Source organism: Stegodyphus dumicola, chromosome X1 (genome assembly GCF_044657685.1).
Source record: "Stegodyphus dumicola isolate Sdum_Otavi_A_Nest chromosome X1, ASM4465768v1".
Classification (NCBI taxonomy): Eukaryota; Metazoa; Arthropoda; class Arachnida; order Araneae; family Eresidae; genus Stegodyphus; species Stegodyphus dumicola.
Window position 1 is genome coordinate 47,653,772 of NC_140780.1, and position 17,290 is coordinate 47,671,061.

The window sequence follows — 17,290 nt, forward strand, 5'->3', positions numbered from 1 at the left end:
ATTTACTAATTCCAATATTATTAAAATTAATTCCGGACGATTTAGTTTTGGAATTTAATCGGCAAAGAGGATCGAAAGATAAAGTTGAAGTTTCAGAATTAACACAATTTATTAAAACGGAAATAGAATGCAGGGAAGTTTCAAATCTAGTATTAAATGAAAGGAAAAATCCTGTGCCTCCGCGAGTCGATGAATCAAAATATGAAACTAGAAAATATGTAAAAAATACACCCACGGCTGCATTTCATACTGCAGTTAACCGAAAATGCATCTTTTGTGATAATTTGCACGAGTCATTTAAATGCGAAGTGAATGTTTCTGATAAATTAAAGAAACTAAGATCCGAAAACCGCTGCTGTTCTTGATTTAAAAAATTTCATACATCAAAAAAGTGTAGAAATAAAACTAAATGTAATAAATGTGGCGGTATGTATCACAATGAATCTATTTGTACTAATAAATGCCCTGTAATCAAAAAGTCGGAACAAGGTTATTCCGAAAATGAAGCTGAAAATCTGACTTTGAATTCTGAGGAAAGAAATAAAGTTCAAAACTTAAAATTGATTGCTTCTGTTCCTCAAGGTGATAATAATAATAATGACTGTAATGCCAGGGAAATATTATTACAAACTTGTACAGTTTATTCTTGTTCTAAGTATAAATCAAAATTAACTAGATTAATTCTTGATCAAGGCAGTCACAGATCCTTTATAACGAAAAAATTGGCCGACTATTTAAAACATTCCAATCCGCTATGAAAACCTTTCTGTTTATTCATTTGGTGCGACGAAGGCAATGAATCATTCCTATCCGGTCGTTGAAATCGAAATTCAGGATTGGAAACAAAATAATAAAATAAAAATTGAATGTTTGATCTCCAATGTTATTTCCTCGGCGCAAATCAGTGTGCATAGTAAACAAATTGCAGACTTCATGGAGCATCTGGGGTTGCAGATCGCCGATTGCTCAAGAAAAAATAACACAGATGTTCACATATTAATTGGCGGGGATGAATTCTGGAATGTAGTTTATTCAGAAAGAATTAAAATATCTGAACGGTTGTACGCAGTCAGTTCTGTGTTTGGTTGGGTTGCTGCAGGAATCGAGAAAAATAAAACAAATAAAAATTGTTCTGAAAATTTAGCGGTAATGACAAACACTGCAGTGTTCAAAGATTTAAGAGGTTTTGGGGAATAAGAGCATATGGGAATAAATGACTTTGATGATTATTCCGATATTGACTGCAAAATAGTAGACCAGTTTGAAAGAAATTTGCAGTTTAAAAACGGAAGATATGAGGCAAATTCAATCTGGAAATACAGTCCGAATAATCTAGGAAATAATTTAAAGGTAGCTAAGAAACGATTCGCAAACCTTCACAATAAACTAAGTAAAACTCCGGAGATTTTTCAGGAATATAAAAATATAATTGAGAACCAGATATTGTGGAGGAATGTCCGAATAATGATATAAATTTGGGTTATTTTATGCCGCACTGAGCAGTGATACGACCTAGTGAAACTACTAAGGTAAGAATTGTGTACGATGCTAGCTCAAGGACAGAGGATACGAATTCGTTAAATGACTGCCTTGGATCGGGACCTAATCTAAATCCAAATATACTAGACATTATGTTAAATTTTCTTAAGTTTAAGATAGCGTTTTGTGGAGACGTTGAAAAAGCCTTTTTGATGATAGGAATTGCTGAAGGTGATAGACAATTTCTAAAATTTCTTTGGTTTAACGAAAAGATCGACTCCTTTAAGATTATGCAAATGTGTCGCGTAGCTTTCGGTTTGACTATATCTCCTTTCATTTTGGCCGCCACTGTAAAATATCACATTCGAAAATATAAAGATAAAATGCCGGACAGTTTCCAAATGTTAAATTCTTCTGTCTATGTCGATGACCTATATTTTGAAGCAGGAACGGTTGAAGATGCATATCGGTTATCTGTAGATGCGGTTAACATATTTAAAGATGCTGGGATGAATTTCAGAAAATTAAGAACTAATTCTAAAGCATTAAACGATTTATGGGTCTCAAATGGTATTAAGGAATCAGATAACAAATTAACCAGTGAATCGAATTTCTTAGGCATGATTTGGAATTCCATTGAGGACAATATAAAGTTAAATTTAAAAAATTTAATTGACTTTTCTATTGGAAATGATTTTGCTATTAAAAGGAAACTTTTGCAAAGTACCGCCCAAATATACGATCCATTTGGATTTATTGCACCCTTTGTTATTCGGGCAAAAATTATTATGCAAGAAATCTGGTGTTCCGGTTCTGACTGGGATGAGGTTCTTCCTGCAGAGATTAAGGACAAATTCAACAATTGGCGGGAGGATCTAAATGATTTAACTGAAATATCGATATAGCGAAATTTCTTTGATGACGATCCAATGAATATAAGCCTTCACCTATTTTCGGACGCTAGTCCTAAAGCATATGGGGCTATCGCATATTTCAGATATTGTACGAGTGATTCTGAAATTAAAACTTCCTTTATCATGTCGAAATGCAGAGTTGCATCTTTAAGATCAATCACGCTTCTTCGTTTATAGTTAATGGGAGCACTCGTGGCTGCTCGAATGTATAAATATTTAAAAAAATTGTTTGGTGATTTAATTGAGGATGTTTATTTTTGGAGTGATTCCGAAATCGCCATTACTTGGATTAAAGGTTCGCCAAATAATTGGAATCTATTTATCGCCAATCGTGTTACAGAAATACAGGGTATATGGAAAAAAAAAAAAAAAAAAAAAAAGTGGAACCACTGCGAAGGAAAACAAAATCCTTCCGATTTACTGACTCGAGGAATTAGTGCTCAGTCACTAATTAAGAATGATATGTGGTGGCATGGGCCACACTGGTTACGTTTTCTTACTGAAAACTTTCTGAAACAAAAGAAATTACAACCAAATTCAGAATCGTTAGAGTTAAGAAAAAGTATTATTTTGACTGTACCTGTAATTAACAATGAATCCCCGATTTTGCATATAGAAAAATTCAGTTCTTGAGGAAAATTACTTCGAATTACTGCCTATGTATTAAGATTTATTGGGAGGCTTCGGAAAAGGTCTACAGAGAATGGACCTTTAAGTGCTTTTGAAATTGAAGCAGCTGAACATTATTGGGATAAAATTACGCAACGAGAATCGTATCAAGTGGAAATAATTAAGTTATCAAATAAAAAATCAATTCTCGATTCTTCCATCTACTCCCTTAATCCAAGGCTTGATGTGGAGGGAATTCTTCGCTTGAAAGGTCACATTCAATTTTCAGACTGTCACGAGAATTTAAAACATCCTATTCTATCATCCTCAAAATGCAAGTTTACCGAGTTGATCATCATGGACTCGCATGAAAGGGTATTCCATGCTGGAGTTAATTCGACACTAACTCATCAGAGACAAATATTGGATCATTAAGGGAAGACAGCATGTTAAGACTATCATCAGCAAATGTGTGATATGCAAACGATATAGTGCTCGTCCTGGGGTGCAGGATATCGCTCCACTTCCTCCAGACAGAATCCAAGAGTCGCCTCCATTTGCTGTGACCGGGTTGGACTTTGCCGGTACATTTTTTACGAAAGACAGGCAAGGTAAAGTTTATATGTTGCTGTTAACGTGTGCGGTCACTCGTGCCTTACATATAAAGATAGTAACTGATCTCAGGACTGAAAGTTTTTTGCTAGCTTTCCGAAGATTTTTAGCTCGCCGAGGACTGTGTACTCCGATAATGCCAAGACTTTTAAAGAGCTGACAAAGAACTAAAACATATTTTCAAAGCTTTGAGTGACTCATCTGTGAAAGAATTATTCTCTGCTAGAGGCATAAATTGGAAATTTATTATTGAGAGGGGTCCATGGTGGGGAGGGTTTTGGGAGCGTATGGTACGAACCATAAAATCCAGCTTACGCAAAATTATTGGTCGATCATCCCTTACTGTGAAAGAGCTTGAAACAGTCCTCATTGAAATCGAGGCAATGATTAATTGTAGACCAATTACCTACGTGTTTACCGATCCCAATGAACCTTCTCCACTAACACCTTCTCATTTTCTGGTTGGTAGACGATTACTATCTCTTCCTGCTACTAAAATAACATCAAATAATTTGATTGGATCAAGAAATTCAATTATTAAACGATATAAATACCATCAAGATATTTTAAATCATTTTTGGAAGCGTTGGAGAACAGATTATCTTTTTAATCTGAGATCTGCCAATATTTGTCCTCCACACTCTAACGCATCTCAGTTTAAAATCAACGATATTGTCTTGATTCATGACGATAAAAATCCCAGAAATCTCTGGACAATAGGTAAAACTTTGGAATTAATGCCAGGCAGAGATGGTAAAACAAGATCTTTCATAATTAAAACACCTACTGGTACCTTAAAAAGGTCTATACAATTGTTATATAATATGGAACTTAACTAATGTTTGTATTTTGTATTTTTAGGTTTGATTCTCCTGACCTTGCTGATAGGTATCATTTAACGTTTCGTAAAATTTATATGCTTATAATTATGTATGCATGTTTGTTATATTTAACCATTTCTCTAGTATTGATAGTCGAAATATTAATTGAAAATTCTAGAATATATTATTGAAAGATGAACTCTCCACCGAGTTTAGGTGGGGAGTGTTGTGTAATTTGAAGAAAAAGGCTAGAGGGCGCTGTTGCTCGCATAGTTGAAAGAAAAGTTCATGTTGAAGGCGGCGGCCTAAGAATAAGAATACGCTCTGTATATAGTAATTAAAATATTGTTAAAAATGTAAAAGTGTTAAAATTAGTGAACTCACTGAGCCACCATCATCTGATTTAGAAATGCACAAATTATTATTATATAGAAAAATCAAACATACTAAAGGTGAAAATAATATAATAGCCAACACATCATCAAGAATAGAAAAAGTAACAGAAATTAATTATTATGAAATAGCGGAAGGCCAAACTGTTAGCAAAGAATTAAAAAAATTACAAAAACTTCATTTAAAATTTACACACTATGCGTTACCTTCAGGAAAAAAATTTATGGTGACACATCAACCACTATAATTAGTACCATTCATACCGAATGAAAATATTTATTCACTTTTACATCCATAATAAAATCATCCGTAAAGCTTGTAACTCCAAAATTCATTTGGCCAAACATTTAAAAAAAAAAAAAAAAAAAAAAAAAAAAAAAAAAAAGACGCACAACAAATGGGCTCGAGCATGTATTCCCTGCCATAAAAACAAAATTTCTCGCCACACAAAATCAATTTTCAGAAAACATCAAAAATATACTGAAAGATTTAAAAAAATTCATATCAACATATTAGAGCCATTAACCCCATCAAATGGAAATGTTTATTGACTCGTATAGATAGATTTACAAACTGGGTTGAAGTAATTTTGTTAAATAATATATCGGCAGTAACCATTGCCAAAGCTTCCTGCAACAATTGGATTACAAGATTTAGAACACCCTATAAAATAGTAACAGACTGTGTAGCACAATTTTCGTCCGAAATACTTAAGAACTTGTCAAGAATTTGTGGTATTAAGCTTAATCATACAAAAGCCTGCCATCCACAATGCAATGGCAAAATAAAACAAGCCCATAACAACGTAGCCTGGAATGAAAGTTTACCAACTGTTCTCTTAGGAGGATTAGGATCTGCAATACAAGAAGATACTAATCATACACTAGCAGAAATGGTTTTATAGACACCCTAATAAACCTACCTAGTGAATTTTTCACAGAAAGTTCCATTCATACAACACCAGAAGCATTCGTAAATAATCTTAAAAAGCAGACGGAATTCATCGGACCAAGATCATCACATCACAAAACAAACGTTTTCGTTCATAAGGACTTAAAAACATGCTCTCATGTATTTCTGAGAGTAGACAGAATAAGGAAGTCACTCGAACCTCCTTATGAAAGACCATTTATGGTAACTGAACTAACACCAAAATATTTCACTACTGAAATAAACGGAAAAAAGTCAATATAACGATTGATAGATTGAAACCAGCTTTTATCCTGGCAAACAAAAATTATGACTTTCTCTATATCAAAAGAGGTACATTGAAAGTAAATGAAGAAAATGTGTCTGATAAACAGTCCCGAAGTGGCAGAATAATAAAGATTCCAGTAAGATTTAAAGACTGAACTAACTCCTACCAGTTAAAAATGTTGAACTTAACTTAGTTACTGGTGGGGGAGTAATGTAGGAGTACAAACATAATAAGAATTCTACAAATATTTTAATAGTAATAATTTTATCTAACAGGTATATGAGAAACAGTAAATTAAAATTTACACTTATTTAAAAAATTGTTTTTAAAATTTAACTAAATTCAACAAAAATATCATTATTGTAATTTTAATTTCAAATGGTTGTTATGATGACAATTTTCCTAAAAAAAAAAAGAGAACATTATTTTTAAGTAATGTAAGTTGATGGATAGATTTACAATACATTAAAGGTCCTCGGAAAGAGTAAATAATTGTAAATATTTATTGTAATAAAATTATTCCGTTAGTATCAACATTGTGTTATTTTTTGTGTGTCATCATTATTTGATGACCACAAATACATAAATCAGAAATGACGAACGCTAACCTAGAATCACTGAAAGAATTTCCAACATTGCAGGCTTTGTCTTGCTTTTTTTGCAATTTTTAACATTGTATCTCCAAATGGTTTCATCATTAACATAAAAGTTTCATTTTGTGGCCATTTTCGCATACTTGTTTGTTAGCTAAAAGACTTCTTTCCTGAAAATATTATATGGCATTCGCCTCATTACCTGGTAAATTAAAGACCGTTAACACCATATTCGCAAAAAAAAAAAAAAAAAAAAAAAAAAAAAAAAAAAAAAAGCTATGAACAATATGAACTCGAAAAACCCCATAAAATGAATAATATAAGAACATGCGGTAAAAGCAAAAATGCAACACGATACTACTATACGATTATGTGGCGAAGTATAAGAACATGCAGATGGTGCTAATACATGATCACATGGATGAAGTATAAGAAAACACAGCCAGATTTTGGCGAAATATTTTGGTTGCTTGGCGATTCAATCTTGGGGGCCTCTATAAGAAAGACCCAAATAAAGAAGTAAAAAAGAAGTTCCCAAATATACTTTGGCAAAATTGAAGTATGACAAGAAAGACATTACAGCAGACTTTTAAAATTATTATATATAAATCACATTAATAAATTATTATTAATGAGTAAATGTCTACATCTCCTATTTTCTGAACAACAGAATGTTGCTGAATATTTCAAACATTACTTCTGATGCAGAGTAATCTGTTTCACACTGCAAAATCTCTCAATCAAAAAATTAATCAGAACATATTACACTTGATTAAATATCATTATTAAACGTAATAAATACATTTAATTTTTTATGCCAACTAAGTAAAAAACAACATTTATTTAATTTCTTTAGAGCAATACATTTAACTATGATTACACAAAAATATCACATGCTTAAAATAAAAATGCACATTAAGTTTACATATAAAGAAATAATTTGGACATTACAGCCACTCTTGGATAACAAAATTTAACTTTCCTTAGCATCATTTAACTTAGCGCTTAGCTCTTCTCGTTTACGTTCTGGGAGAAATCTAAGTGGAACAGTGACCATGATAGGTTGCTGAGATGGGGAACATGGCATAACTCGGTTCGATGAGAGTGTACCATGAGCAGATGATGACGATTTAATTTTTTTTCTCAAATGTTTTGAAGACTGAGAATGCCTGTCTTCCTCAGATATAGATGAAGCAGCACTTTTCTTTTCCTTTTTACTTTTCTCAGGATAATATGAATCTCTTCCTCCAGTAGAAACTGAACTCTTCTTGCTTTCTTTCTTTTTCTTGGAACCATCTGTTTTTTTGCCAGAAGAAAAATGATCTCTAGACTTTACTTTCTTCACAGTAACAGAGCCAGATACTTTTTGGAATGATGTTCCATCATTAGTCCTTTCTTCGATGAGATTCAAACTTTTCTGGCTTGAAACATCTGCTCCCAAGGACAAAAAATTATGCTTAGATTTTTTCTTCTTGTGAATATCTGAGCCAGATGCACTTCTAGAAGTTTTTTGTGGCGACTTTCCATCATTAGTCTCTTCTTGAATCAGATTCGAACTTTTCTGCCTTGAAACATCTGCTTCCAAAGAAGAAACATTATGCTTAGATTTTTTCTTCTCATGAATCACTGAGCCATACACAGTTTTAGAAACCTTTTGTAGTGGTGTTCCATTATTAGTCCCTTCCTCAATCAAAGTCCAATTTTTCTGGTTTGAAACAACTGTTTCTAAGGATGAAAAAGAATGCCTTGACTTTTCTTTCTCCTGAACTGAGCGAGAAGCATTTTTAGAAGCCTTTTTATGTGGCAACGTATCATTATTAGTAGCTTCTTTCAACAGACTCAAATTTTTGTGTCTTAGAACAGGTGTTTCTAAGGAAGAGAAGCAATGTTCAGACTTTTTTTCCTTCCGAATGACCGAGCCAGATGCACTTTCGGAGGCCGGTTGTAGCAATGTTTCATCATTACAGCCTTTCCGAATCAGATCCAAATTTTTCTTACTTGAAACATCAGTTTTTAAGGAAGAAAAATGATGCTTAGACATTTTCTTCTCCAAAAGAACTGAGCCAGATTCACTTCTGGGAGCCTTTTTCAGCGATCCTCCAGTATTATTCCCTTCTTGAAACAGATCCAAATTTTTTTGGCTTGAAACATCACTTTTTAAGCAAGAAAAATTTTCAGACTTTTTCTTCTCCAGAATATCTGAGCCAGATGCACTTTTGGAAGACTTTTGTACTGATCTTCCATCATTAGGACCTTCCTGAATCAGATACAAATTTTGATTTCTTGAAACATCACTTTTTAATGAAGAAAAACGATATTCAGACTTTTTCTTATCCAGAATATCTGAGCTAGATCCACTTATGGAAGCCTTTTGTAATGATCTTCCCTCATTACTCCTTTCCTGAAACAGATCTAATTTTTTTCGGCTTGAAACATTAGTTTTTAAGGATGATAAATGTTGTCTAGACTTTTTCTTCTCATGAATAATTGAGACAGATGCACTTAGTGATGTCAATTCTTTCTCTAGATTCAAACTTTTCTGCCTTGAAACATCTGTTTTTAATGTAGAATAATGACATTTAGAATTTCTGTTCTCCGGAATAACTGACTCAGATGCAATTTTAGAACTCTTTCCTAATGATGTTCCAGCAATAGTCTCTTCTTGAATCAAATTCAAATTTTTCTGGCTTGAAGGATGTGTTTCTAAGGAAGGAAAGCCAAGCTTAGACATTTTCTTCTCCAGGAAAACTGAGCCAGATGCACTTTTAGACGCCTTTTGTACTGATGTTCCATCTTTAGTCCATTCTTGAATCAGATTCAGATTTGTCTGACTTGAAACATCCATTTCTAAGGAAGAATAATGATGTCTAGATTTCTTCCTGCCCAAAACTGAGCCAGATGAAGTTTTAGAAGTTTTGCCTTGTGATGTTCCATCATTAGTCCTTTCTTGCATCAGAGTCAAATTTTCCTGTCTTAAAACATTAATTTCTAAAGAAGTAAGATCATTTTTAGAATTTTTTTTCTCTTGAATAACTGAGCCAGATGAAGTATGAAAAGCCTTTCTTAGTGATATTGGATTATCAGTCACTTCTTGCATCAATTTCAATTTTTTGTGTCTTGAAACATGTGTTTCTACTGAAGGAAGACAATGTTTAAACTTTTTCTTCTCCTGAAAAACTGAGGCTCCTGAATAACTCTTCTTGTTAACTTTCGTTTCCCTAGAACCATCTGTTTTTTTATCAGAAGAAAAATGATCCACAGTCTTTCCCTTCTTCTCAGTAATGCAGCCAGACACATTTTCAAAAGTCTTTTGTAGTGATGATGAATCATTAGTCTCTTCTTGTATCAGATCCAAATTTTGCTTTCTTGAAACACCTGTTTGTAAAGAAGAAAAGCCATGTTTAGCTTTTTCCTTTTCCACAGTTGCTGAGCCAGATGCAATTTCAGAAGCCTTTGGTAGTGATGTTAAATCAGTAGTCACTTCCTGAACCAAAGTGAAACTTCTTGGCCTTGAAACATCAGTTTCAAATGTAGAAAGACGATGTTTAGATGTTTTCTTCTCCAGAATAACAGAGACAGAATCACTATCAGAAGCATTTTGTGGTGATTTTGTATCATTTGTCCCTCCTTGCCGCACACTAAAATTTTCCTGACTTGAAACATCTGTTTCTAAATAATGTTTAGCATCTTTTTTCTTCAGAATAACTGAGCCAAATTCACTTTGAGAAGCCTTCTGTAGCGATGTTACATCACCAGTCACATCTTGAATTAGCTTCAAACTTTTCTTCCTTGAAGTATCTGTTTCTAAGGAAGAATAATTACATTTAGACTTTTTCTTCTCCAGAATAATGGAAGCAAATGTATTTTCAGAAGCCTTTGGTAGTGATGTTGCATCATTAGTCACTTCGTGAACGAGACTTGGAGTTTGCTGCCTTCTTGGAACACCTGCTTGAGGGGATGAAATATGTTGCTTAGACTTTTCCCCCTTAAGAATAACTGAGTGGGGTGCAATTTCAGAAGCCTTTTGTGACGATGTTCCACCACCAGTCACTTGAACCAGATTCAAATTTTTCTGCAGTGAAACATCTGATTCTAGGGAAGCTAGCTGCTGTTTAGACATTTTCTTTTCCAAAGTGACTGAGCCAGATGCATTTTCAGAAGCCTTTTGTAGTGATGCAGCAGCATCAGTCACTTCTTGCACCAAACTGAAAAGTTTTTGTTTTGAACCACCTACTTCTAAGGATGAAGATTGATGTTTAGTCTTTTTCTTCTGCAGAATATCTGAGCCAGATCTCCTTTCAGAAGCCTTTTGTAGCGTTGTTACATCATTAGTAACTTTCTGAAGTAGATTCAAATTTTGTTGCTTTGAAATACCTGTTTCCAAGGAAGATAAACGATGTTGACACTTTTTCCTCTCCTGATTAACTGAGCTAGATGCAAATTCAGAGGCCTTTTGCTGGGATGTTTCATCAATAGCAACTTCTTGAATCAAATTCAAGTTTTTCTGCCAAACACCTGATTTTAAGGAGGAACCACCATGTTTAGACATTTTCTTTTGCAGATTACTTGAGCCAGATGCTCTTTTAGAACCTTTTTGGAGCAATGTTCCATCATTAGCGCCTTCCTGAATCAAATTTTTTGGATTTGAAGGATCTGTTTCCAAAGAAGATTCATACTTAGATTTTTTTTCCCCAAGAATAACTAAACCAGATGCATTTTTACATGCTTTTTGTACCAATGTTCCAGCATTAGTACCCTCTTGAATTGGATTCAAATTTTTTTCACTTGAAACACGTGTTTCTGAGGCAGAAAAATGATGTCTATATTTGTTTTGTGTAACTGAGCTCGATACATTTTCAGAAACATTTTGCAGCAATGTTGCATTATTAGTGACTTCTTGAATGAGATTCAATTTTTTTTCCTTTGAAATTTCTTTCTCTAAAGAGGAACGGTGATGTTTAGACTTTTTCCCCCCTACAGTAAGTGAGCCAGGTGCACCTTCAGAATTCTTTTGTAATAATGTTACATCATTAGATACTGCTTGAATCAGATTCAAATTTTTCTTCCCTGAAGGAATAACTGAGCCAAATTCACTTTGAGAAGCCTTCTGTAGTGATGTTACATCACCAGTCACATCTTGAATTAACTTCAAACTTTTCTTCCTTGAAGTATCTGTTTCTAAGGAAGAAGAATTACATTTAGACTTTTTCTTCTCCAGAATAATGGAAGCAAATGTATTTTCAGAAGCCTTTGGTAGTGATGTTACATCATTAGTCACTTCGTGAACGAGACTTGGAGTTTGCTGCCTTCTTGGAACACCTGCTTGAGGGGATGAAATATGTTGCTTAGACTTTTCCCCCTTAAGAATAACTGAGTGGGGTGCAATTTCAGAAGCCTTTTGTGACGATGTTCCACCACCAGTCACTTGAACCAGATTCAAATTTTTCTGCAGTGAAACATCTGATTCTAGGGAAGCTAGCTGCTGTTTAGACATTTTCTTTTCCAAAGTGACTGAGCCAGATGCATTTTCAGAAGCCTTTTGTAGTGATGCAGCAGCATCAGTCACCTGAAGGGAAACATCTTTTTCTAAGGAACGGAAAGGATGCTTAGACTTCTTGCTCTCTAAACGAACTGAGCCAGATGCAATCTCAGAGGAGCCTTTTAGAGATGTTCCAACATTATTCCCTTCTTGAATCAGATTCAGGTTTTGTTGGCTTGAAGCATCTGTTTCTAAGGAGGAGGTACAACGTCTCGACTTTTTCTCCTTTGGAATATTTAAGCGAGATATTTCTTTAGAAGCCTTTTCTAGGGATGTTACATCATCTATCTCTTCTCCTTGAATCAGACTCAAATTTTTATGTGTTGAATAATTTTTTTCTGGGGAAGAAAAATGACATTCAGACTTTTTCTTTTTCAGAATAACTGAGCCAGATGGACTTTCTGAAGTCTTCACTAGTGATATTAGATTATTAGCCCCTTTTTGTTGAATCGGATTCAAATTTTGCTGGTTTGAAACATTTGTTTCTGAAGAGGAGAAATTATGTCTAGGCTTTTTCTTTTTCAGAATATCTGAGCCATATACTCTTTTAGAAGTTTTTTGCAGCGACGTTAGGTCATTAGTCCTTTCTCCTTGAATTAGATTCAAATTTTTCTGTGTTGAAGTGTTTGTGTTTAAGAAAGAAACGTGATGTTTAATCTTCTTTGTCGTCATAATAACTAAGCCAGATCCACTTTCGATAGTCTTTTGCAGCGATGTTACATCATTAGTCCCTTTTTCTTTAATGAGATTCAAATTTTCCTGTCTTGAAGCATCTGCCTCTAAGGAAGAGAAACTGGGTCTAGATTTCTTCAGACTAGGAGAGCCAGAAGCTGTTTTAGAATTCTTTTTTAGCGATGTTACATCAGTTATTTTTTGTCCTTGAATTAGATTCAAATTTTTCTGTGTTGAATCATTTGTTCCTAAAGAGGGTACAGGGTGTTTAGACTTTTTCTTTTTTCGAGTAAGTGAGCGAGATGCACGTTCAGAAGTCATTTGTTGCGACGTTACATCATTACACAGTTCTTTAATCAAATTCTTCTGCACTGACACATCTGTTTCTGAGGATGAAATATTTCTTTGACAAGGTGTGGGGGCTACTTCAGTAGACATTAGTCGCTGATATAACGAAGGAGCATGGAAAGACCCTATTGCTTCAGTAAATTCAGTACAACTATTTATAGATGCCTTCTGTTCAGCAGCAAGAAGTGCAGAAGCAATATAATCCTCCATTGTTTTTTTCCGTGGTTTCGTATTCTTATTTAGCTCATTATTTTCTCTTACTGAAGACTGTTTTGCAGACTGGGTATCTGTATTTTGGTTTTTATCATAGCACTTGCTCTCTGCATGTGCTCTCCTACGAGAAAGCATGGCTTGTGATGCCTGTTTTGGAGAAGCAGACAAATTATTATTTAACTCATTTTGAGTTTGCTGCTGCCTAATGTGCTTCTTTGTTTTCTTAATTCTCTTTCCTTCTTTGTATAATGTAAGTGCTCGATTGAGATAAAAATCTTCAAGTACTGCTGCCTTTATTCTTTTGATTGCTTCAGTTTCAGGAACAACAATGACAGTTCTCTTTGAATCACGGGGTGAAGAAAAAGACACTGACAAGGCTTTACGTGAATCACAAGGAGGCACAGGTTTTGATGAAGCAGATGGAGCTGAAGCTGATGCAGCCGAATCATATGGGGTTGCAGTAGATGGAGCTCCAGCAGATGGGGCTGCAACAGATGGAGCTGAATCACATGGGTCTGCAGCAGATGGAGCTGAATCAGATGGAGCTGCAGCAGGAGCTGAATCAGATGGAGCTGCAGCAGGAGCTGAATCAGATGGAGCTGCAGCAGGAGTTGAATCAGATGGAGTTCCAGCAGGAGCTGAATCAGATGGAGCTGCAGCAGGAGTTGAATCAGATGGAGCTGCAGCAGGAGTTGAATCAGATGGAGCTGCAGCAGGAGTTGAATCAGATGGAGGAGCTGCAGCAGGAGTTGAATCAGATGGAGCTGCAGCAGGAGTTGAATCAGATGGAGCTGCAGCAGGAGTTGGATCAGATGGAGCTGCAGGAGATGGAGCTGAAGCAGATACAGCTGATGCTAATGACTTTTTTTTCTTTTGAAGACGCATTCGCTGTTTTGAAGCGGCATAACTAGAAACAACAGGAAATAACTGTTTCATGAATAGAGGGAAAATCTTATTATATATGTCAGGAGATACTTTACTAGAAGAAACAGAGCTTTCAGGTCCTATTACATTCATAGTGGTTTCATAAAGTGATTTATCAGCTTTTGTCTTATAATATTCTGCAACCTTCAACTCCTTATAAAGAACAGCATTTGCAGCTTTTTGGTAGGAAGCTGCTGCAGAAACATTCCTACACAGTAAAGCCAAGGCTGATTTCTTATAAAGGGATGGAGCTGCTATTTTTTTCTTTACAAAATCATGCGATGGTACCTTGAAAAGACATTCCTGAACAGCTTTTTTTGAAATAACTGTCTCAGGATTTTGGTTTCCAGTTGATGCCAAGACCATCCATTTTTCACGGTTGTTGAAAACTGGCATGAGTTCTTTTGGGATATTACATACGCTGTTTGCCATTTGTGCATTACAATTGCGTAGCCTATTTATTTGTTTGTTTTGAAATATTTTAGGTAATTTTACTGTCTTGTCTGGTTTGAAAGCTTTTACTTCCTCATAACTTTTAGGTCTCATACTATCTCTTTTAAAATTCAATTGCCTCTTGCATAAGACAGCATATGTACACATATTTTCGCCTTCTGGATCAATGTATGTATAAATCTCTTGAGATTCACCAGTTACAAGCTCCTCAAGAAAATCATCCCTAAGAACAGAAATATCTGAAACATCTTTCCTAAATGTTGAAAAATTTCTCTCTAACATTTTCATACGCTTAACAAAACCAAATACAGAATTAGTTTGAAGATTTTCATTTATGTATGCATTTCTACACACAGGTGATGAACATAAAGGGCGTTTTGCGACATTCCTATTTTCAACACAACCCTTATTGGCATAAAATGAAGAAACGTGCAATAAATTATTCATTACAGCCATCACTTCCTCTTCACTACCTATATTATATGATTTTTTTGACATTGAACTACAAACTGCACGAAACTGACAATTAATATTATTTTCTTTGTTTCTTACTCCAGAATTCTCTTTTTGCTTAGTGATACCACAAACAAATTTATTTTTGGAATATTCATCCATATTTTTACCTTTTTTCAAATAGTTTTCTGATGTCTTAGAATTTGCAGCTTGTTTTTTTGAAACAGGAGTTTTATGAGACTTTCTTTTAAATTTAGTGTTTTTCTTCTGGCGAACTTTTTTAGGCTTTGATGAAACCTTTTTTTTATGCTTGCACTTTGAAACAGATGGCAGCACTGCATCTTTTGAAGAAACAGAATGGGATGATGAATTGGCTACATGAGCAGCATATTTCTTATGTGCATGTTTTGTATTGGCTTCTGCTTTAAATGAAACATGTTTTGAAACACACCTTTTTTTAGATTTTCTTGGACAACAGTTCTCCTTTGAATGTGTGGGAAATGGTGAAACAGATAAACGTCTTTTCTGCTTGGAAGACAATGGTGGTAGAGTTGTTGGTTTTAAGAAAATTCTCTCATCATCAGCATTTGATATTATTTCATATTCAGAAATAGGTTTCAAATATGTTTCACCAGGGCTTTTTGATTTGAAGCACACTGAATTTATTCCCTTTTTCTTTTTTGCAAAACCTGACACTGAAGATGAACTAGGTATTAAGTTTCCACTTATATTTTTATCCTTTTTAGAAGGAAGAGAATTTCCCTTTAAATTAATATTTTTGTCAGTGACTTTAAGAAACCTCATCTTTGTAGATTTAGATTTCTTTGCCCGAGACACACTACACTTTTTAGTTCCTGTTTGACTCACTGAAACAGATTCAAGTTCACTAAGTGAAGCCTCCTTTGTTGATTTGGCAGAAGGGCAGTCTAACTGTACTAGACTATGTGATCTTTTTTCTCTTGGCATGATGTTAAACTGAAAATAAATAAATATATTAAATAATTAATTGTGTACAAAACTGTTAATTAAAAAAAAAAACACTTTTCAAAATATTTTTTACATTAAATGCATCCACACACAGGAAACTACAATAAAACTACTACAATTTATTACTTCTTCTTGTAAATACACTCTCTTGTAGTTTTCTATTAATTTTAAAGTTTATTAATGTATTCTGTCAATTGAAACTTCGGAATAATTTAAATATCGCTTCCGAAAATTATCTCTCCAAATAAGTAAATTTTTCTATATATTTTGATGTAAAGGAAAAAGATTATTACATGCTAATTATAATGTATATGATAGATTAAGTAATAATCTAAAATGGTACCGAAAAGTATGATGTTAGGAGGTAAACTTTGTGATTTTTCCCCCTAAAGTTAGGCTTAGCAATGCAAAACTCCTGTCCTGTGGGACAATTCCTTTTGACTTTCATCCAACCCTAGGGAACATCTCAAACTTCATCTTGAAAGAGTTAATAAGAAAATCGATGTAATATCTTAAATTTTGTTAAGACAACTGCATTTTGGTTAAAAGTAAGGCAACTACAAATTCATAATATATGTCATTTATCTTCAAAATGAAGATAAAATTTTCCATGGAAAGAAAGTTTGCAACTAAAAAATATTTCTGTTGTGTCAAAAGCCCTCTCGAGGGACTGATGGTAGGGAACAAGAGGTGGAAGTTATTTAGATCCATTAGCCATAGTGTTCTCCATCAAAACTGGGATAGAGCTTCCTGTTCTTATGGTAATAATACTTTAAGAATAGAAGTTAAACTTGGCAATATTCTTGGCGATAAAATGGTTAAACAACCAATGGGCACTGGCCATTCCCAACAGATGTAATAAGTTACAATTTCCTGGCCATTTGAAAAAACAAAAAATCTGAACCCAGGAATATCAACTTCCAGCAGAAAAGCATTTAGTACCAAAAATAAGCATTGCATTTTGCAAGCCATAAACAGCACACATGCAGCATTACTGTTTATGAACTTAACTGTGTGTTGGCACAACATGGCATGTGAAAACTTGCTGAGGTGGTACTCTTCCTAAAAGTAAACAAAGACCT

At 34.3% G+C, this 17,290-nt stretch overlaps 1 protein-coding gene across 2 annotated transcripts in view; it reads right to left on the reverse strand.

The window, feature by feature from the left end:
- Nucleotides 1-7,441: 7,441 nt before the first annotated feature.
- Nucleotides 7,442-17,290, reverse strand: part of LOC146993140 (uncharacterized) — a 70,486-nt gene continuing 60,637 nt past the window's right edge. For both annotated transcript variants that reach the window (XM_085808104.1, XM_085808102.1), the window contains exon 6: nt 7,442-16,196. In XM_085808104.1, the coding sequence (XP_085664230.1) occupies nt 7,593-16,196 (8,604 nt within the window). In that variant the 3' untranslated portion in view covers nt 7,442-7,592. The remainder of the gene's footprint in view (nt 16,197-17,290) is intronic.